This window comes from Daucus carota, chromosome 2, assembly GCF_001625215.2.
Source record: "Daucus carota subsp. sativus chromosome 2, DH1 v3.0, whole genome shotgun sequence".
NCBI lineage: Eukaryota > Viridiplantae > Streptophyta > Magnoliopsida > Apiales > Apiaceae > Daucus > Daucus carota.
In genome coordinates this window covers 52,054,141-52,076,480 of record NC_030382.2, presented here as the reverse complement: position 1 = coordinate 52,076,480, position 22,340 = coordinate 52,054,141, and the positions used below count along the sequence as shown (strand labels likewise).

The 22,340-nt window shown below is 35.5% G+C and overlaps 2 protein-coding genes across 3 annotated transcripts; both read left to right on the top strand.

Moving 5' to 3' along the window:
* The first annotated feature begins 4,822 nt into the window (after nt 1-4,822).
* On the top strand, nt 4,823-14,335 carry LOC108205588 (K(+) efflux antiporter 4). 2 transcript variants are annotated; one of them, XM_017375545.2, is made up of 20 exons: nt 4,823-5,289; nt 6,984-7,027; nt 7,261-7,319; nt 7,457-7,535; nt 7,620-7,681; nt 7,763-7,838; nt 7,926-8,000; nt 8,391-8,462; nt 8,593-8,676; nt 9,100-9,168; nt 9,261-9,338; nt 9,604-9,692; nt 10,538-10,634; nt 10,785-10,838; nt 11,453-11,548; nt 12,487-12,675; nt 12,770-12,847; nt 13,047-13,091; nt 13,634-13,723; nt 13,845-14,335. In XM_017375545.2, the coding sequence occupies exons 1-20, from the start codon at nt 4,989-4,991 to the stop codon at nt 13,935-13,937; spliced, it is 1,830 nt and encodes a 609-aa protein (XP_017231034.1). In that variant the 5' UTR covers nt 4,823-4,988; the 3' UTR covers nt 13,938-14,335. The 2 variants fall into 2 exon arrangements, with proteins under 2 accessions (XP_017231034.1, XP_017231033.1); XM_017375544.2 differs by having other exon boundaries at nt 4,850-5,289; nt 13,634-13,726; nt 13,845-14,075.
* A 1,379-nt stretch (nt 14,336-15,714) lies between these two features.
* On the top strand, nt 15,715-22,050 carry LOC108206331 (homeobox protein BEL1 homolog). Its single transcript, XM_017376591.2, has 5 exons — nt 15,715-17,080; nt 18,186-19,536; nt 19,919-20,274; nt 20,454-20,514; nt 21,736-22,050. The coding sequence occupies exons 2-5, from the start codon at nt 18,355-18,357 to the stop codon at nt 21,898-21,900; spliced, it is 1,764 nt and encodes a 587-aa protein (XP_017232080.1). The 5' UTR covers nt 15,715-17,080; nt 18,186-18,354; the 3' UTR covers nt 21,901-22,050.
* Nucleotides 22,051-22,340: the final 290 nt, after the last annotated feature.

Below are 22,340 nucleotides of genomic sequence, written 5' to 3'. Positions count from 1 at the left end.
TCTTCATCTTCAAGCTTAGAAACTGAGATTTGTCTCCACTCATGTGCCTAGTGCATCCACTATCCAATATCCATTGATTTGGCTTTACTTTAGACACGAGACAAACCTACAAAACAAACACAAACAACTCAACGTTTTGGTACCCATATTTTGTTGGGTCCAACAGTGTTAGTTGATAAAACATATAGAACATTTAGATCAGATTTCTTGATCCACATTTGAACCACTTTAGAACTCTTCTTCCATGTTCTGCTGGTCTTATCAGCATACTGTCTTGGAGCTGTCTTCTGTCTGTTTGTGTTGTCAGCATACTGTCTGTGAGCTGACTTTCTATTCCAGCTTGCTGTTTGAGTATTCTTCATTGGACAATTGTTAGCAAGATGGCCCTTCTTTCCACACTTGTGACAAGTCACCCAAGGCATGGCATAATTGTATGGAATGCCATTTTTCCCTTCATATCTCATTGATGATGTGGATGTAGAAGCTGCACCAATGCCTCCTTTGTCATGAGAACCTCTAGCTTGTTTCATCATAGATTTGAGACTTTCTTCTCCTTGAACAAACTTTCCCATGGCTTTCTGAAGATCTTTGACTTCTTGCTCCAATGATTTGATCTTTTCAGCTTGAATAGAAATTTCGGCTAAGCTTTGGGTTTTGCTTAACTCGAATGCTTCCAAGCTAGCATCCTTAGATTTAAGATCTGCTCTCAGCGAGCTGAGTTCCTTCATAAGTGTATCATTCCTTCTTTGGATTTGCATGTTGTTCCCTTCAAGTTGTGAGATTTGTTCCTTGAGAGTAGCAATGATTCCACTGCTTGCCTTGGCACTCTTTTCATTCAAGAAATCACCTATGACTTTCTTCAAATGAACATTTTCTTTCTCGAGCTCATAGTTCTCATTCTTTAGATCAATGAGTTCCATAATTGATAGACAACTCTTATCCTGCATGGTTAGTTCACAAGATGTTGTATCAATAGAATGTAATTCAGAATTAATAGAATGTACCTCACTATTAGTCTCTGAATCTGAATCAGTTGTCTCTATTGAACCGTCGAGACCAACAAGAGCCAAGTTAACCATCTCATCACTTGAAACATCAGAAGCTGACTCATCTTCATCATCACTCCATGTGAGAAGTGCCTTTGATTTCTTTTTGTTCTTGTAATCAGCTTGCTGTTTAGGCGGCTTAGACTTGTTTTTCAGCTTGTAGCAATCCCTTTTGAAATGTCCTTTCTTGCCACATTCGAAGCATGCATCATCTTTTGGATCTTTCTTTGCACCAAAAGCTTTGCCCTTTTCTCTTTTCATCTTATTCTTCTTTTCGATCATTCTCTTGATTTTTCTGGACATAAGAGCTAGATCCTCATCTGATTCTGTTTCCTCATCTGATTCCAGCCTGCTGGCAGTAGAGTGGAGTGCAAGATTCTTCATTTTCTCTGTTGGCAGCTTGCTGCTTTCTGAGCTGTTAGCTTCAATTTTAGATTCAAATTGTTCCAACTCAGCAAATATAGCCAGGTGATCCATAGTATCAATGTTGAGAGCTGACTCCAATGCTGTGACCTTGGCACCATATTCGAACGGAGCTGCATTCAGGATATTCATGTTGATTTCCGATTGAGGAATCTTTTTCCCAAGTCTTTCAAGGCTGTTAAGAGTAACTTGGAATCTAGCTTGGCTTTCACGAATGGATTCTCCTTTCTTGATAGCGAAGCTTCCAAATTCTTTCATGAGCTTTCCGAGCTTGACCTTCTTTAGACCTTGTGAGCCTTCATGATATGTTTCCAATGCATCCCAAATTTCCTTTGCTGTTTTGAGAGAGGAGACCTTGTCATATTCAGCTTGATTCAGCCCATTGATCAATGTACTCCTTGCTTTTCCATTGGCAGCAACCTTTGATAGCTCGTCCGTTGTGAGTACATCAACGTCTTTGACTTTGCCATCGCCATCACGATATTCATAAGGACCTCTTTGCACAACTCTTTGCATTAGGGGATCTCTGGATAGATGAGCCTCCATTTGGCCTTTCCACCAATTGTAGTTGTCAGAACCCGTGAGGAGAGGAGCTCTAAAATCGGACTTTCCCTGAAAGTTATCAGCCATATCGATCGATACTATTCCTGTTACAGAAGTATTAGTATAACACAGCTCTGATACCAATTGAAATTATACACCTAGAGGGGGGGGTGAATAGGTGTTATGGCTAATATACCCGATTTTTATAAGTTACCGAATAATTAATCTGTCAAAGACAGCCTGCTGTTAATTTTCAGAGTAAACAGTTAGCCTGCTAACAAGATAAATGCAATGCAGATAATGTAAAGCAGTATGCTAGCAACACCAAGAATTTTAGCCAGGTTCGACCCCTAACCCTAATGGTCTACGTCCTGGTCCCCTACCAACTGGTAAGAGATTATATTATTAATCAATAATAGCAACGATTACAAGATTCAATAATATAACTCCCTTTCTCCCTTGTTCCTGTTATCAGCCTGCTGAAACCCCTGAACCACGAACCAAAAGCCTACCAAGACCTATACTTCCCAAGTATACTCTTCTAGCTAACTAGTTCCCTTGTTCCCTTGTTTCACAAGCTCGATACACAGCAACAAAACATTACACCTTGAACAATACAATGAATGAGTGTAATACAACCGAAACTATGAACTCTCAATATAGATATATATGCAAATATAAGTACTAGAGCTCAATAAAAGATTTAGCAATGTAGAAAGTTGTATTTCAGAAATCTTGGTGTGTTCTCCTTGTTCTCTATCGAAAATGAAAGCACACACAAATTTATATACATCATACCAACGGTCATAATCCAACAAACTTCCCAACGATCTTGGTAACAACCTCACGTTTAAATTTGAATTGAATGATGAACGTTTGAATGAAGTAAGATTACTGAGTAAAAGATAAACCACGTTTGAATTCATTTCAGTAAAGATATTTAAACTAAAAACCCGTTTGAACAAAGTAGGAGTTTGTTAAAGATAAAATCGATTTGAAATAAAATCTCCTATTTGTTAGGAAAACGTTTTTGAATGAAACTCTTTATAAAACTGAGCTCTAATATTTATATCAGATATATATAAATATTAGAATCCTTACAAAGTCGTTTCCTATTAATTCTCCTTGAAAATAGACTTTGATCTTTATCCGCTTGTTTCTCTGTTCACGCTGTAAGCCTGCTGATAGCTTGTAAATATCCCTGTAAGCTTGCTGACAGCTATAATCATGCTAACATCCTGAAATACTGTTAGTCTGCATAGATAACCTTTGATAGCATGCTTACACATATCAGTTTCATGTTATTAGCTTGCTGTTAGTGTCATCATCAAAACCTTGAGAGTATCAGAGTATGCAAATTAGCAATGTAACATATTGGCTGTGTTAAAAATCAAACGTACAGAACTAATGCTGGAAGAAGAACTTTCTTTATTGTGTTGAAATTTTATCAAATGCTATGGTAAAGTTTCTTGATTTTTTTTTTATCATGTTGATCAAGGAATTTCAGGTCCTCAAAGTGCCCCCTAATTATTGCGATCTATGTAGAGTTCTAGTTTTCTTGACATTATCCAACTATGCTGAGTTCTAGTTTTATTGACAACGTCGCACCAGAAAAATGTCGAAACTAATTCCTATCCAAAGTAGTCTTTTATTTAGGTGGAAACTTTTGATTGTGCATACAGAAACACAAATAATTCCTCTAACCTGCAGTGCTGAGATGAGCCACAACTTGACGAGAGCTGTGGTTGAGGAGTGATGTTAAATAGCTCCAAGGAGGTTTTTATGTCAGTTTTTTGTTGGTAGTGGATAATGAGAGTTTAGACTTCATCAACTCTTGTGATATTGAGGTGAGCGGTGAATCGATGATGAAAGTAAGGCTTGAGTTACAGAACATTACTGCTTAGACACAACGTCTTAGAATCAGGATTATTAACTCCCCGGAAAGTATATATATCGCGGTTAGGAGGACAACGATCTACCCAACTCGGAGCCATTTGTTGTATTTTAGGGTTTAGCTTGGTGTTCTTAATGTCTGCATGAATATATTACAATAAACCTTGAACATATTTAAGAGGTTGATATGTACTCATGATAACTTTTCTGTCGGCATTTCAGTTTTTTTTCATACACTATATTAATTTATTTATTTCTCATTTCTAATCTATTTCTTTGCTTTAGTCAAGAATTCACTTTTTCAAGTTTGCCGAAAAGCCTGTGATACTTTTGAAAAATGATCCCACATCTCATAAATTTTAAAAATAATGCCCGACATAATAAAGTTGGTAAAAATGGCCCCAATACGAGTTAGTGACGCCCGATAATCTTTGGGAAGAAAACGCTAAATCGTTATTTCGTGTAGCGTTGTGTTAGGGTTAACCCAACGGAACGCTATATAAATATTTTAATCCAAAATAACGCCAGACGATGTAGCGTTTTGCATATTTATACAAAACGCTACATGATGTAACTTTAATAAATAGTATTTAGATCCATTTTTCCGGATCCTGAGATTTAAGACATTAATTATGGATATAGTGATAGTGAAGGTAACACCCAATACTTTTATTACGCGATATTAGTGAAAATAAATGAGTTTGTATTACTCAACTCAATTTTTATTATTACAAATTAAGGACGTTCTAAACTTTTGTGAATAGTGAAATCACATGTGAGATAAATATTTTGGTAGATGACAAAAATTATGTATAACTAATATGTATAAATATAATTACATAAGAAAACAAACGCCTGACAAAAAATTTTGCTGATTATTATTATATCTTTCAACAACTAATGACGTGCTGTTAATTAATTAAAACTACTTTTCACACATCTTAAGCATCAAGAACGTCTTTACTTCACTCTAACGATTACTCTCTCTCTCGCCCTTAATATTTACATCATAATAATCATTCAATACATACACGCATATACACAGCGGAAGAGATTCAAATTAGAAGTTCGCCGGCGAATGCGATGAGTAGGAGGAGATCAGCGTCCTCCACAATTCGCTGTCGTATATATATAATAACGGTACTCGCCATTTATGTTGTGTGTATATTCTCTCTTTTTTCTCTCTTACTCGCTGTAGACCCCGATTTGGATCTCCAACGCCTGCAGCAGCAGCAGGAGCTGCTTGATCATCGAAATCATACGAATGATGACGACGATTTATTTGCCAAGAATAATGCGTCTCGTAAGGCTCGGGAAGATAGCTTTGCTGGTATGATTGATCGAGCTCTCGAGAAAGAGTTTACCGAAGGTGATCAAATTCAAGGTCCGTACAGATCTCCTCGTCTCTTTTTTGTACATATTGTTACAAATCTCTCTCTCTCTCTCTCTCCCTCCCTCCCTCCCTCCCTTCCCCTCTCCCTCTTCGTGTGTGTGAAGTGTTCTATAAATTAGTTATGCATTTATACAGAGAATTTGGATGTAGTTAAGGAATGTTGCTTACTGGAAATTTGGTCGTCATCACGGTTTGTGTGTTAGGAAATGTGGTTTGAAGGTGTGATTAATTTGTGCGTTTAGGTCCAATCAAGATAGATGGTATAAAATTTGATCTGATTGCACATGTTATATATTAGGTTTAGTTCTCATTTTAATTGAATAGCAATACCTTCTACCTCTCACCCTCAGCTTCGATAGGGAAGCTTATTTCCTGGTTTTTTGACTTTCAATGGGGGGTCCTATGGGCTGCGTTCTACGGTTTTATTATATGTTTTAACTGACAATGTTTATGTCTTTTTTTTCCTTTCTATATGCTTGTTCTATATTAATGCTGTACATATAAAATTGCTAGAACTATTGATTGTATGGGCCAAAAGAAGTGCTTTGTATGCACTACTGTTGACTCTATGTATGTACTATATGATACAATTGTGTAAAAAATGGGGGGGGGGGGGGGGGGGGTTGTCAATTGTGCTGACCACTTCTTCTACGCCTTTGTTTCGCCCGTGAACAGTATGCATCATGGATATTCTACAATGCAATATATGGATTATTGCGCAACCTAAAAAGAGTGCAGCCAAAGTTGTCTTGAAGCTAAACCTTCAAGACTTCTGAAACTCGTACTAGCTATATAATTACATGTTCATGGTTACAAACTGGAATTAGGATATACAAAGCTCAATTACTGATAAGTAGTGTTTAGACCTGTGCTGTAAGGACTTGGGTACATGTGTTGGTAGTCCTCTTGGTCGCAGACTTGGCCTCCTGACATAATAGGATGCAAAGATGCAGTGTAATATGAGCCAGAATATATCAGATGAGTGTGTATGTTAAGTATACTCGTTTAAGGTGATGATATAATCAGTTTTAAGATTCATTTGATGTAAAAGGCTATAAGTGCGGTTTATCTAATTGACAAGTTATGTATAGCAAATTGGTGATCAAAATTAACAACAGCTGATATGAACACTCTGATCAGATGAGATGTATATAATTATTGAGAAGATACCAAAAAGTCTTTGGGATATGCAACAATTTGTGGCATAAGCCTGGTACACCAATCTTAGCAGGAACTTCAGGTTGAGCAGAGTACAGTAAGGTTTAGCTCAGGTAATTGGCTTCAGTTTCTACAATTAAGAGGATTAGACTAATTGCAACATTGATAGTAACATAATAAAGGATCGAGGTAGGGTGATGAGCAGAAACAGTTGCTCTTGTATTGGAATAGTGAGAGGCTGAGTAAATTATTAATGAATCACATACTATGTGATGAACATGTTGAATGATAGAAATTCGCTTATTAGACTCAAGTTTTACCTTATACTCATATCCTTTTGTCATGTGTACAATTAGAGCTTTGGTTTGGATAACATAATTTCCCATTTTCCTTACCCATATTAGCTAGATCAGCAAACTGTCATTGCTCTAGTTATATTTTGTTTGTAGTCCTTGTTTATTTCCTTTAAGTTCAAAACTAGTCCGAAAAATTGTTCATTACTTCATGGGATTTCATTAATTTGGCAGAAAATGATGCTGGGGGCTTCAACAACAGTGTGAATGAACAACAGGTTGGTGGTATACATTTGTTTTGCCTCTTTCACTATAGAGTAAACTTATGGTTTAAGTAGGTTGAAATTATATCGTAATTTAATCGAAAGTCTTCATACCTCTATAATAATTGAATATCACAGCTACAATGGCGAATATGAAACTAATGCTAGATGCGGTATCTTTTTTCTTCCTATTTTCTTGCTTGGATGCTTTTCTGAAATATATACGTTTACATGTTTGTGTTAATCAGGCAGTTTTGGAGACTGTAGCTAGAGTTAAGTCCAAGAAAAATGACACGAAAGAGGAAATGTAAAGGCTTCTACTATAAAGAATAATCAGTATATTTTCCGTTCTTTATGCATATAATTGATAGAGTACATTTATTTTATGCATAAAGTTTCTGTTGTAGAATTGTCTTTTTTTGACACAAAATGATCATTCTTTAGGTCATTTAAACTTAATCGTGTTTTCAATTTGGATAATGATAATGGAGCAGAAGAAACTCCTACATTGATAGATAGAAAGGTAAACATGGATCATAAGCATGTGTTCTGATTTAAACGCCAATAAAGTTTCACATGCTAATGAATTGTGCTACCAATATTTCAGGATAATGTCTTCATCATATCCAATTTTAAATCAAAATACCCAGTGTTACAGCTTGATTTGAGGTAAGAAAACAATAAGATTCTACTCTCAAATTAAATTAGAAGTGATTGATTACTAATTGCTGCAATTTGTCATCTCATTAGGTTGATATCTGATTTGGTAGTTGTCATTGTGTCTGCAACTTGTGGTGGTATCGCTTTTGCATGTGCTGGACAACCGGTCTGCTCAAGTTTGATTTATGCTATATCCCTGGCTGACTTCCTTGGGGATTAATAAAACTAATTGTCACCCTTTACATATTTGAAGGTCATGACGGGATACTTGCTCGCAGGGTCTCTTGTTGGACCAGGAGGGTTGAGTGTTGTTAGTGAAATGGTACAAGTATGTATCCTCTAACCTAGATGCATAAATTTTGGTCTAATATGTCGTGTTTTTTTAACCCATTTCTCTTGTTGAAAACCACACAAGTTCATGTATTAACTAATCAAACCCCCCACCCCCGCCCAAAAAAAGATAATGTTTCTGAAGAGAATTTAGCCAGTTAGCCAGTTAGCCAGTCTATCATCCCTGCATATGCTGAGACAGGCTTGAAGCATAGTTTCATCTTTATTGAACATGCATAGGTCATATGTATATCAAGTTCGTGACCTTTTCCCTTGAAACTCATTACTTTCGATTCAAAACGCTGGCTTCATGTCAGATACAATATATTTGTTTCCAGGCTAATCAGATATTTCTAGGTTTCACAACACATTGTTTCCATGTATGTAGGTTGAGACCGTGGCACAATTTGGTGTGATTTTCCTTCTTTTTGCATTAGGTTTGGAGTTCTCTTTGGTAAAGGTTAGTTAATCTGTAATTGTGGATGCCTCTTAGGCTCTTGCCTCTTAGGCTCTCTACAATCTACCAAGTGTGGGCAATATCAATTTAGTACCAATAATTCTGCCTAAAATCATTTTTTTGACAATGATAGCTGAAAGTTGTTCGAGCTGTCGCAGTTATGGGAGGTCTGCTTCAAATTTTTCTCTTCATGTGCCTTTGTGGGATTACTGCCTCAGTATGTTTAGGAAGTTCATAAAAAATTTATGAAATCATGCAAATTGTTTCTATCCTCTTTTATTTAGTTATCTGTTTAATATTTCTTTGTTATGAAGATATGTATCCAACATAAACTAAAGTAACAAATATTTTCTAGTTCCTCAATGATCACTAGGGAGAACATGACTTTGCCAACATAATTACTTTTTAGTACCTTAAGATGAAATACTAAATCAACTTAAAATGAGTTCGATGACTCCTGAGAATGTTATTAAGCCTTTGTTAGGATTTGCCTATGTCCTAGTAATCTAGAATGTTTATAAGAAAAAAGTCCTGTTTATTTTTTTTTTAATTTTAATGTAGCACCTTTGCCATTTTTTATGCCTTAAGCCTTCAACCCAAACTATCAATTCCTAATTTTGAATTTCGATGATATTTGCAGTTATGTGGTGGTAAACCTTCAGAGGGGGTTTTTGTTGGTGCGTTTCTTTCAATGTCTTCTACAGCGGTGGTAATGCTTTTGTAGCTCTACCATTGTTCATGTACATAAATCTCTTTAATTACAGACAATTCCATGTGCATCGTCTTACTTATTGTCCTTAGGTTTTAAAATATTTAATGGAGAAAAATAGCGTCAATGCACTTCACGGGCAGGTTACTGTTGGCACACTTATTTTGCAGGTAATTAACTCCTTATCTTCTGTAAAAGCTATATGTAAATTTTGTAGATTACAAATTTGTTTTGAGGGGCTGTACCAACTGTAACTCAAGAATCAAGAGTCTTCCTATGCTCTTTTTAACTGAGTTTTGGCTTGTGGTAGAGCCTTATTGGAGATGCTCTTCAACCTTACCCTTGACAAAAAATAGCATTTTTTCTGTAAACAAATATAATTACATCATTGTTTTTTCTATGTAATCCAAGGCTGTACTTCATTTTCTGTCCCAGGACTGTGCAGTTGGTTTGTTGTTTGCTCTTCTTCCAATATTAGGAGGAACATCAGGTGTTCTACAAGGAGTTATATCTATGACTCAGTCGTAAGTTAACGCATAAATATTATCTTTTTGTGTCTTTAAGGTCAGGTGTGTGTGTGATGATTACATATCATTGCATCCCTTTATGAAACTATCAGTTTTTGACAGTGGAATGTGAAAGTTATAAAGTTTGTGAAGAAAGGAAAAAATTCCATTTCCTTAGCATAAACGGCTTTAAAAAAATGAGGTGATACATATATAAATTGCTACAAAGTACAAACTAAAGAAAAGGCTTTTATATTCTATTGTTACAAATTACAGAGCATACAATAGTATAATATTGTCCGCTTTGGGCCTATTTCGCACGGGTGTGAGAAGACCTACCTTCATATAATATTTTCCGCTTTGGCCCTAGTTCGCACGGGTGTGAGAAGACCTACCTTCATAATCTGTCTCTGATACCACTTTTTCCCATTCAGTATATGATATTGTCCGCTTTGGACCTAGCTTGCACGGGTTCGTTTTTGGGCATCTCCCAAAAGGCCTCATACTATTGGAGTTATCGCTGCCTATATTCTATCGGTCTTCCCTCCTACAACCGATGTGGGAGAACTCATAACAAAAAGGACATGGGAAAGTAACCTATCGTTTAACTACTATAATACTCATAACATTTATAGGTTTAAATAACAAGGACATGAGAAAGTAAACTATGTTAACTGCTGTAATACTCTTGACATTTATAGGTTCAAATAACAAGATAGTGCTTAGATTACACAAATGTAGTAAAAAGGTGGAAACGTTAAAGTCTTTTCTGATGAATTGTATATTTGAACTTTTACCTGCAGAACCTAATTTTTCCTTCTGTTCAGTAATGTCTGCTTGGATATCTTACTATTGTATCTCAGGTTGGTGACGTTGATAGCCTTTCTGATTGCTTTAACAATCATGTCTCGCACTTGTGTTCCTTGGTTCCTCAAGCTTATGATGAGTCTATCATCACAGGTGTGAATCATCTAATTTAGAGATAAATCGTTGCCAAGTATACTCATATTGATCCGTGTTTAAAAGTATGCCTTAATAAACAATATTATAAACTTCCTGATTCTGCGTTGTGTGCTCTCCCTTGTTAGTAATTCATAATTTCTTATGCAGACCAATGAGCTGTACCAGTTGGCAGCAGTTGCTTTCTGCTTACTTGTAGCATGGGTTCGTCTCCCCTTCCACAATTATTTCTTGTAGTTTCCTGTGGCCATGTTCTCCTCTACCCGGGTGTTCAATTTTTCATGTTCAGTCATTCTTATTGATCAAATTCTTACATGAATTGAGAAGCTATATTTCACTAAACTGCTAATTTAGTTAGATGTCGTATCTGTCACAAAGTCTGGTGCCCTGCCATGTTTTTAGGAACATAAGAACATGGTCTTTTTGTTTCCAGATCTTGCATGGCTTTAAACCAAAAAGTGAACTTTATACTTCCACTGTTTTAGGGTGAAACGGGAACATTTGATACAAGTAATTGATTTACACAAACATGGAACAGGCATAGCTGATAGCTCCCTTCAAAGTTAAAAAAACATTACATTGTAGCAGAAGTCGGATCAATGGAAATAACAATTTATATGTGTTTTTTGTATCAAATGTTAAGATGTGCAGCATTATTGCTTTGAAATTATATAGAACCTTCAGCACCTTGCTGCATACCAGAACACTATTGCACATAGTAATAATTATCATACAAGAGAGCATCTTAAACCACTGAGGTTTTGTTGGATTTCATTATTGAAAATTGTATAACTTGCTTATCTTTTGTGTCCTTACAGTGTAGTGATAAGCTGGGTTTAAGTTTCGAGCTGGGCTCATTTGCTGCTGGAGTGATGATAGCAACAACTGATCTTGCTCAGCATACACTTGAACAGGTAAGACTGCTTTCCCTCGTGTGCTCTATCCGTTGGTAATGTTTTGAAGTATTGTTATTCTTAGAAATCTTCTTTGTAAAAGGAACCCCCTTTTATTAAAATTAACCGAGGGTCCCCGATTGAGCTCTTTAAAAGAAAATAGAGAAATGTCCTGGGAATTCAGTCCAAGTCTGAGTCACCTGAGTCTAATTCGGAGTCTGATAATGAGAGGTGTAGAAAGCATAAGACTCTACCATCTTGGGAATCTTTCTTCAAGATACTTTCTTTCATGTCAAGACAAGCAAGGAAGGGCGTGGCGATACATTTATGCAAAACTTCTACCCCTCTAATCATGAACGTCTTTGTTGTTTCATTCTATATTTATTTAGACTCTGTGGATAACTTCTTTCTGTTTCATGTTTATTTTTAATTAGACTCTGTGCTCTACATGTTTGCGTCCATACAGTGGCGGACGCAGAAATATATCTTTGGGTGGTCTGAATGAAAATAATGTAAATATTATTATCAGTAAGAGCATCTCCAGTGTTGCCTTTGAAATCAACTTCATCTTCGTGTTTGAAGTTAAAGTGTATAAACTGATCTCGAATGAGACTTATCTTTATGTTCATTTATAAAGTTTTATACTTGCCTTCAAATATGGAGCACTACCGTGCAAACGAAGACATTAGTATCTTATCTAACCCTCTCACATGCTTCCCCCCCCCCCCCCCCCCCCCCCCCCCCCCCCCCCCCCCCCCCCCCCCGCATTAATAAATGAAATAACATTTAGAGTAATCAATCTTGCTCAGTATAATTTTTTCTTTTGTTGAACAGACCTAGAGAAGTATCAATTGAGTAGCAAGTTGCTTTCCTCTATAGTGTGTTATACTCATTGTTATCATTTAGACTATACTGTTTTACATTAATCTCCTTGCTCAAAAACATTTTTGCTTGTGCAGGTTGAACCCATTCGAAATTTCTTTGCAGCTCTCTTTCTTGCTAGCATCGGAATGCTAATTCATGTCCATTTTCTGTGGAATCATGTTGATATCCTGTTAGCTTCAGTATTCTTAGTGGTGGTTGTTAAAACAGTCATTATTTCAGTAGTTGTGAAGGGTTTTGGCTACAACAACAAGACTTCAGTACTGGTACTATATTACATCACTAGTCTTACTGTACCAAATTTTTACCTCTTAGCATAATATTTTTACTGAAAGGACACTCGAGTCTTCAACTATACAGGTTGGGATGTCTTTAGCTCAAATTGGGGAATTTGCTTTTGTCCTTCTCAGCCGAGCTTCTAATCTTCATCTTGTTGAGGTCATCTTTAATTAAGTTTCTTGCTTTGAATTAAAACCTAACTAAGAAGAAAAAATTATATGAAAATAAATCCTCACCTTAATGATCATATAGATCCAAACTGAAGTACAAAGTTTAGCAAGTTTATTATTATAATTATTATTTTTTGTCATAAAAAAGTTTAGCAAGTTTAATTGTTTTTTTCTCTATAATATTTTAGGGAAAGCTTTACTTGCTGCTTCTTGGTACAACAGCTCTTAGTCTGGTATGCACTTAATTTTGAACAATGCAAATATAGTTCCATCATTTACAATTTACACGTGGACTACGTGTGCTTTATAATGCTATGTTATACTATTTGCTGTTTCTTGTTCCATAACATCTGTTTATTTTTTTAAATATTAAAATGGGAAAATTGTAATTTCTTTACATATAGAGACGCAAAACTTTACATATGACAATACCACCGGATGGAATTTGTTGGGTCCAATCTTAACTGTTCTATTATAACAATTTTTTGATGATATTCTGTTGCAAGTAAAATTTTTATATCGCAGCTCCGAACTACGTTCGCACTTTTAGAAATGCTAATATAGGTGGACAAATATAAACGTATTGCCTGCGATTTTACACTAGCTGCTCTAAACACCAAGGTGCAGCACTTGGCTAGAACTTAAGGCCACTTAATTTTGCAAGCAAACAGTCCTATGATCATATATTTCAATTATATTTTAAGGAGCATATTGGTCTCTTTTGTGATTTGACATCATATATATATGTTTTAATGCGTATATTATATTGCCACAGGTGACTACTCCGTTGCTTTTTAAGCTAATTCCTGCTGTTGTGCATCTGGGGATTCTGCTACGGTGGTTCTCTCCTGATTTTCAGACTGAGGTGGTAATTACACCAATAGCTAAATACCAACATTAATTTGATTTTGCTTCATCCCTTAATTTATCTAGTTTTATTTATCATTGCTTAATTGTTTAAATTCTTGGAATTTGCTCGCTTCTAGATTGTATTTAAAGGAGAGATCCTCCGGTCTGACAGTAGTGCTAAACAACGCCTTGCGGTAGTAGCTAAGGATCTCATGATGCACGAAGTTTAGGAAGTTTACAGAAAATGGATAATCAGTTGTGCCCCGTGAAATGATCTGAACACAGAAGTGACAATGATTAGGACACAAGAGGGGAAAAGCATCCTCTATGTTCCTTCATCGATGCATTTATGAGTAAACAACTTAAGCCTCAAAAAAAGGGCAACGAGATATAAGGATCCAACTGACAAAACAGCTAACAAGTAGAAGGATTACAGCGTTCGTAGATGCAGTGGCGTAATATATCATTTTTGATCTCTTCTTTCAGAAAAAATGTAAATTAGCTTTCAAGATTTCAGCTTTAACTAGATTTCAGCTTCAACTGTAATTATTGACTGACTATGGGTTTGAATCGCCGGATGAATGTATAAAAGAACGAATTTCAATCACAACACATGCAGTTCTAATGATTACGTGTAATGTTAATTTATAAGATGTTGGTTTCTAATGATATTGTATAGTATGTTAGTTGTAGATGTGTAATTCGAGTCGGCCGGCTCGCGAGCTCGCCCAACTCGAACTCGTTTAACTAGGCTCGACTCGGCTCGTTTAGTTAAACGAGCCGAGCTCGGGCAAAGATTTCGGCTCGTTTAATTAAACGAGCCGGTTCGACTTGACTCGTGAAATTATACGAGCCGAGTTCGGGCATAGATTTAGGCTCGATTAAGTGTAAAATTAAACGAGCCGCTCGCCCGACTCGCTAAAACCGGCTCGTTTAGCTAAACGAGCCGCTCGACTCGTGAAATTAAACGAGTCGAGTTCGGGTAGGGATTTAGGCTTGATTAGTTAAACGAGCTGGCTCGGCTCGAATTACGCCCAGTTCGAAATTCGGCTCGCTCGGCCCGAATTACACCCCTAGTTAGTTGTCTAAATAAAAATTTAAACACCTTCAACGAAGAGGACTAACAAAATTGAACATCGATATTGTGAGAATAAAGAAAACTAATTGGGGAATAAATAATAGTGTTAGGGCATCTCTAATATTGTCTTGACAATTTTGTCTTTAATTCTAAAGTCAAAACTAATAAATAGTGATTCCAACCATTTTTAAATCTATCTTCATACATGAAGTACTTAACGATTTAGTTTCAAATTTGAAACTACATTGTAAAAATGAAATATGAAACAATAATAAACAAAGTACAATGCAACTTGATTTTACACATTTTTTTCTTGAGACATTGAGTTTATGTATATGTGTGATTGTATGCATGTACATATATAATATTTATATAATAAAGTTTGAAGAAATATCTAGAATAATGGTTGGAAATGTAATGGTGATATGTAGTGAAAAAGGTAAAATATTAAGATAAAGTTGTTATAAAATAGAGTTGTGATTGGAGATGATCTTAGAAAAAATGTTTTAAATTTAATTACGTAATGATATAAATCATATTTGAAAAATATTATTCTATATGATGATCACAAAATAAAATTTATTAGTGTCTTAAATTTAAATAGATATGTCATCTAAATGGACGTAAATATTTGAGAAAAACTAATTTATATACAAGTATTATTACATTGGTTTATTGTTTATTTTTATCAAGTGAATAATATAATACTTAATTATTTATATTTTAAGTTTAGATAAATAATTTATAAAAAATTCTCGAACAATAACCCTTCCTCGTGTATGTAAACACAAAGGGACGGTAATACGGTACAAATCAGCGAAAAACATTAAAAATAAAAATAAAAATACATGGAGCTACTAAATTGTTGTATGGCATTGGCACCACTGACCAGTGACCACACCACCAATAAATACATTCAGGCGAAGTGTATCTATCCATTAGATCTTCTCACAAAACCCAACTCATATCATTACATTTTTTGTCTTCTCTGACGTCATCATCCGAACTCATTTCACTTCTGAACACTGTTGACATTCAATAGAACCACACACAGAGCAGAAACACACACATGCACACAAGTAACTTGTAGCACCACCTAATTGCCATATCCTCTTAGTTGTTAGACTTCAAGCAAGAAAGTATAAAACTTTGTTACCATTTCTACTCTTCTTTCTCATCACATTTGCTTTCTTTTCTTTTCTTTATTGTACTAGCAAAAGTAAAGCTCTCTTTTTCCTTAAAATCTGAGCTCAGAAGTCTCTGCATGAACAGAAGTTTGATCAGAGATAATGAAGGGTATTAAGGAGGACAATGTAAAGATGGGTTTTTTATTTTTTTTAAAAAGATTAGGAGGGAGAGATGGGACCCTCTGGCCTCTTTAAAGGCTGCAACAGAAATGAGTGGCACTGCACCATTAAAGATCAGTAATCACCTTCATGTTCTGTACCTATACTTACAGCTGATGTATCTATCTATAATGTATGTACTTCACTGTAGGTCTTTGTTTTTTACTCTTTTGTGTCTGTTTGTGTTGAGTCTTATTTAATATGGGTCCATTCCATTTATCCTTCTAACACTCTGCACAGCCCTTTTTTGGCTCTTTATTGCTCTCTTTCTTTCTTTATGTGGTGCACCTCAGATGATTGTCCTTTGGTTTACAGGATCCTATTTTGTGTTATGAGCTTTTAAGTCTAGTGGGCATTTTGAGTTTCTCTTTGTGTGGGTGAGAGAGATGACTCAAGGAGCAGAGTGATCATGATTATTCATCACCTCTGACTCTCTACTACTTTTTCCAGTTTCTTGGGGTTTGTGTAGTGTACAAGAGAGATATATCTACATACATAGTTCTTGTTACTTTTCTTTCATGCAAGCAAAGAGTAAACCACTTTTTTGCATTTGCTTTGCACTCATTTCTTTTTGAGTTTGTGAGGATGGCAATGTGAGTGCATGAGTCCTTGTGTGCTTTCACATCTTGTTGTTTATGTTAAAGGAGAAACATTCAACCTCTCTTTTAGCACTGTTTCTTAACTTTTGATTTTGTACTGTTTGGGAGAAAGGGAAAACAATGATTTCTTTTGAACTTTGTACATCATTGCCTTGTTTTGGTTTCTTTGAGGAAAACTACATATAGGTGTGTCAATTCATACAGAAACTGCCCACCCTGCCTCTCCCTTTTCTAATTTCTTATGAGCATGACCCCTTATATACCTGATCAATGTTAAACAAGACCCCAACATGTCCAAGAATTTGATCTCTTGTGGTGAATTGTGATCCACATTCTTTGCAATCATAAAGGTTGGTTTCATAATTTAACTTCCCTTGTATGTGCATAAAGGTTGCCAGTTATGCATTCTCTTCTATGGATCATCTTTAAACTCTGTGGCTGATTTTTCTGATCTAATGTATCTTGATTGTTCTTTACATGTATCTTCGGCTTTTTGGTCTAACTTTGCATTTGTTTTCCTTGACGTTTCTTGTAGTTTGAAGGTGAGGTATATACCGGGACAATGTTGAAATATCTTACTGCTCTAGTTTTATCTTTGTAGTTTAGTTGATTTTAACTGCATCATGATTTTCTGATAAAAGGTGCAATACAGCATTATGATTAACATTTACAGTAGCAAGTAATGACACTGAAATTCTCTTTTAATAAGATGAAGATAAACACTCAAAAAACAGGGAACCATTATGTAGAACTGGCAGATCGTTTCTTTTTAAGTGGCCTAAATGTTGTTACTTAGTTGCCCCACCTATGTGCTAGGGGTTATAGCTTTTCTAGCGAGAACTCAAATTCTCCAATTTTGTGTTTTTTTTGTGTCGCAACTTAAGCTCTCCTGGATTGACCACAAGCTAGGTTGCCAAACTCATACAGTTAATAACTGTACACTTTATTACACTTTTGGTGAGGTTAGGCTTTGAATTTTGATATAAACAGTTAGTAACATATGTATATAATGTCTAGGAATGGATATGTGTCGCTTAAGCTTTAGATGAAGTTAGGCACCATAGTCTAGGCTTTCTTGTTCCGGTAATTAAGTTCTATACAGTGGCCTCATGTTAAAGAGGTGAGTAATGTACTCCCATTTGCATTAACATGAAGGTGTTGGGTAGAATTTTGATCCTAGTTGATTTGATTCTTTTGTGTAACCTAGTAGTACTCTCACCATGTTAGTCACAAGATTTGATAGGCAGCTAAAATAAGTTGGTATATGATTTTTCTTTAAAATTGGTTTTTTCTTATTTTTTGTTGATATTTATTCATAGTTTGCTATCATTTTGCATATACAAAAGATACATGTTTTGCAGAGGAAATGATAAATATTCTACCTTTCAAATATTTAACATTTGTCTTCTCGCCTGAGCTGATTGTTACTAATAATTTTTGCACATCCTGTTGCAGACTTGCAAGCTTATTGAGTGGTGCAGAGCTAATTAGGACATTAAGATTACTTGATTGTAACCTGTTTCCTGAAAATTGAGAGATCTTTTGTAACAGAAGTGGCATGTTATGTACTAAGAAGCTTCCAACTCTTAAGGTTCTTCTCAAATTTTAGTTCTCGCATACTATAATGGATAACGATATATTTGGTGTGCCAGCAGACACGGTCTACCAGAACCCTGTTGCTGGAAGTGGAAATGTTTTGTCTTCCACCTTGTTTTCCTTCCTTCAGTCCCATCCACATGATCTAACCAACCAAAACCAGATAATGGCTGGATTTCCAGCACTTTCTGTGATGCAAGTTGAAACCCCAGATGAACTTCATGATGTCCATCAGTTGACAAGTCATGCTGGGTTTGATACTTCTAATGCACTGGTTCTTAAAGGTCCACAACCTGGCAGAAATGTCACAGGAAATACCTCAATCTGCCCACCAGGTTCACCAAGTAACAAAGAGGCTGATGTTCGATTCATGGCAGGAATGCACAATTCTACTACTTCCCTCGCAACCCTTTTGGCTGGAAGATATGGGAATCATAGAAATTTAAATGATATAGAGAGGCTGGGGTATTCAGGACATCATAGAGAAGTTCCAGAAATTTTAGGTTCAAACGAATATGCTGATTTAGTACAAAGTTCATATGGAACTTCTATGGACTATAATAATGATGTGATGCTTGGCAATGTTAGCTGTAAATGGGGCTCCCACAAGTTTGCTGCTCCTCAATCGGCTGGGACAGTTCCCCAGAGGATTGGACTTGAAGCTTACCAGAACATGGGAAACATGGACCATAATGGGTGGACATCATCAGAAAATAACATAGGCTCTGATAATACCTCTGACTCCTCCAAATATAGCAACGGGCTGTCCTTGAGTCTTCTAACAAGCCAGCCTGCAACACTTGGGGGAACAACAATTGTAGAACATTGTTCAGGGATGAGTGCTTCGGGTTTAAGTTGCCAGTCTTTGCATGGAAAACAACTGGGCATAGAGCAAACTTCCTTTAACAGCAAAAATATGTCTTCAACTTTTGGCAAAAATCCTGTCCAGCTTTCAGATTTCTTATCAGGCGGAAGATTTCTTAGTGAGATGCAAGAAATTCTTGCAGGAATAGCAAGGTATTCACTTGGAAATTCCGGTCGTTCAAGCTGCCCAACTAGTGCGCCTGTACCAGAGGAGAACTTCTCATTCTCTTTTAATCTGTCCACTGGAAGACAAAAAACAGTAACGGGAACAATTGGCAATGACCTTATGACGTGTGAACAGGAAGCTGCAGCAAAGAAGAAGCATTTGATTAATTTACTAGAGATGGTATTTTCTCGACAAAAAACTCTTGGCAATTACAATTTTAGTTTGAAATATAGTGAGCTTGGCAACCCCATATAAAACTAGTAGATTGGATTGCTGCATGAAATATAATTAATATTCGAAATTCAAGCATGCTTTCATCTTTCAGTTCCAATCTAAAATTCTTGAAAGTGAATCACCAAACATAAGTATTTCTATTTCTGGTAATTTGTTTTTTTCTCAGTTTGGAATCTTGTTATTGTTTAATACACATGACACATGCGCACGCGTGCGCACACACATATACAGTTATATATTACATCAATATGATTTTTTGTACTCAATGAAAGCACTGAAATCTTTAGTTCAACATCATGCTCATCTTCATGATATGGTTAAAATGCAGGTGGATAATAGATACAACCAATCATTGGATGAAATCCATAAAGTAATATCAGCATTCCATGCTGTAACTGAATTGGATCCTCAAATACATGCTCGACTTGCTCTTCAAACTATCTCTCTCTTGTATCAAAGCCTGCGGGAGAGAATAAGCAATTATATTCTGTCTTTAGGAGTGCATGTAAACGAAGGAGGTAGTGAAGAAGAGGAGAGGTCATTTGAAACATCTTTTATTCAGAAGCAGTGGGCCCTCCAGCAGCTGAGGCAAAAAGACCATCAATTATGGAGACCCCAAAGAGGCCTGCCTGAAAGATCTGTCTCAGTTTTAAGGGCATGGATGTTTCAGAATTTTCTTCATCCGTAAGCACTTTACCTTAAAAGATTCTAGCATTTATTTGTTATGAGTAATTTATGTTGCTGAGGTTGTTTTTTAGCACACAAGAATGCTCTCTTGATATTAACTGCAGATAGTTTTAATGAAATGCTATTTTCTCAACAATTTCAAAGATCTTTTCAATCAAGTAAATTAATGGTTGTAGGTATCCGAAAGATGCAGACAAACATTTGCTTGCGGTAAAAAGCGGATTGACAAGAAGCCAGGTAACTAGCTCTCCTGCTAGTGTTTGTATTTTCTGCGTATCTGTTATACTTAAAGTGTCCTACTAATGATTTAGCAGGCCATATAGTTATAGTCCCTCATGCTTCCCTTCTCTCTCTATATTCTGGAACTTCTTATAAATAATCTTTCAACGCACACGGCTACCTTCTGGCAGTGGCAGAGACAGGGCCGGCTCAACCAAATTTGGGGCCCTAAGCAAAACTTAAAAATGAGGCCTTCCATATTTATATATAATTTTTTTTTGATATAATATAAATTTATTAATACAAGACCCTTATCTCAATATTGGATGTTAAACGATGAAGATGAGAAAGATACCAAAAAAAGATTATAATAGTTCAGTAGCTAGTCGTTGAGGAAGAGTTATAAATAGATGTACACACAACAGTGAAAACTGAAAAGACAAGCTCAAACACTAATTTCATCATAATTATTCATGATATATATATATTTTAATTTTTTTGAACAAATATTCATATAAATATGATAAATATTATTAATAGAAACATAATAAAAATAATTTATATTTCAAGAATCTTTCAAAAAAAATGATACTTTACTTAATTATTCTCATTTTTAAATAATAAATCAAATTTTTTATATCAATCAAATATATTAAAAAAATTAAAATTATTTGGTAAAAGTTTGTTTTCAACAAATTTTTGATAAAACAAATATTAATATTTATGTATGCAGATATATATAAAAGGGTTTTAAAAATTTGGGGCCCTTTTTTGTTTGGGGGCCTAAGTCCCTGCTTAGTTTGCCTTATTGTAGAGCCGGCCCTGGGCAGAGACAGCAAATGTTATTTATGCAATTAATTTCTATTAGTTCAGCCCTATGTTGAAACTTGTCAGTTATCAAAAATCACAACTGCATTTTATGAGAAGAAGTTTTTGAAAATGATCACAATTTATTATATTACTATTTAGCATATAATACCTTCAATGATTGAGTAAGTTGCAAATTTATTTATGTACAAGACCAATTTTTTCAATCACGTTCCTCATCTTATAGTATATTTTATTATTTTATTCCAATAAAATAGAATTGTCCGTTAGACTACACAATTGATATTATTTCCTCCACTAAGTCTGTGTCTGCTAACTGTAGACCTAAACTATGCAATCAAATATATCATTTTATCCATTTTTTACTCTGAAACATTAAATTGAACCTTCGCAACTTTTTTTCATATTCAGGTATCTAATTGGTTTATAAATGCTCGAGTTCGGCTTTGGAAACCAATGATAGATGAAATGTATTCAGAGATGAACAGGAGGAAAATTTGTCAGAACGGTGATGAAATTAATAGCCAACATAAAAATCGCTTTAACATCGACAGCCAAAGATTTAGAATGATCTGATTCAACAATGTGGTAGAGCATGCTTGATCATATAGGATACAAGTGTAGACACGTAAGAATGTCATTATATGTGTTTTAAGTATTAAGCTACAAGCCTTTGTGGTTGATTAAAAGTCTTTTGCTGGTAATTTGAGCAAGCATGTTCATTCTCGGGCTTGCTTGCCTCTGATTGTCTACTAGTTTTACGTCCAAGGTCTAGGTCTGTAAAGGTGCTCACTTAATCTTGTTCTCCCCAATTACAAAACTTGCTTATTGTCTGGTAAAAGTCTACAGTTGGTTTATATGGGACAGTTGGGCTGTAACCTGTATGCCTGTATTGGCTTATGGTTGTCACACTAGTAGATTATGTAATAAATTGTATGTTATATATTAACTGGAATAAACTGCTACAGCTACCAAGGTTCTGTTGGTGGTTTATTAGAGAATCTGATGTTAAAAAA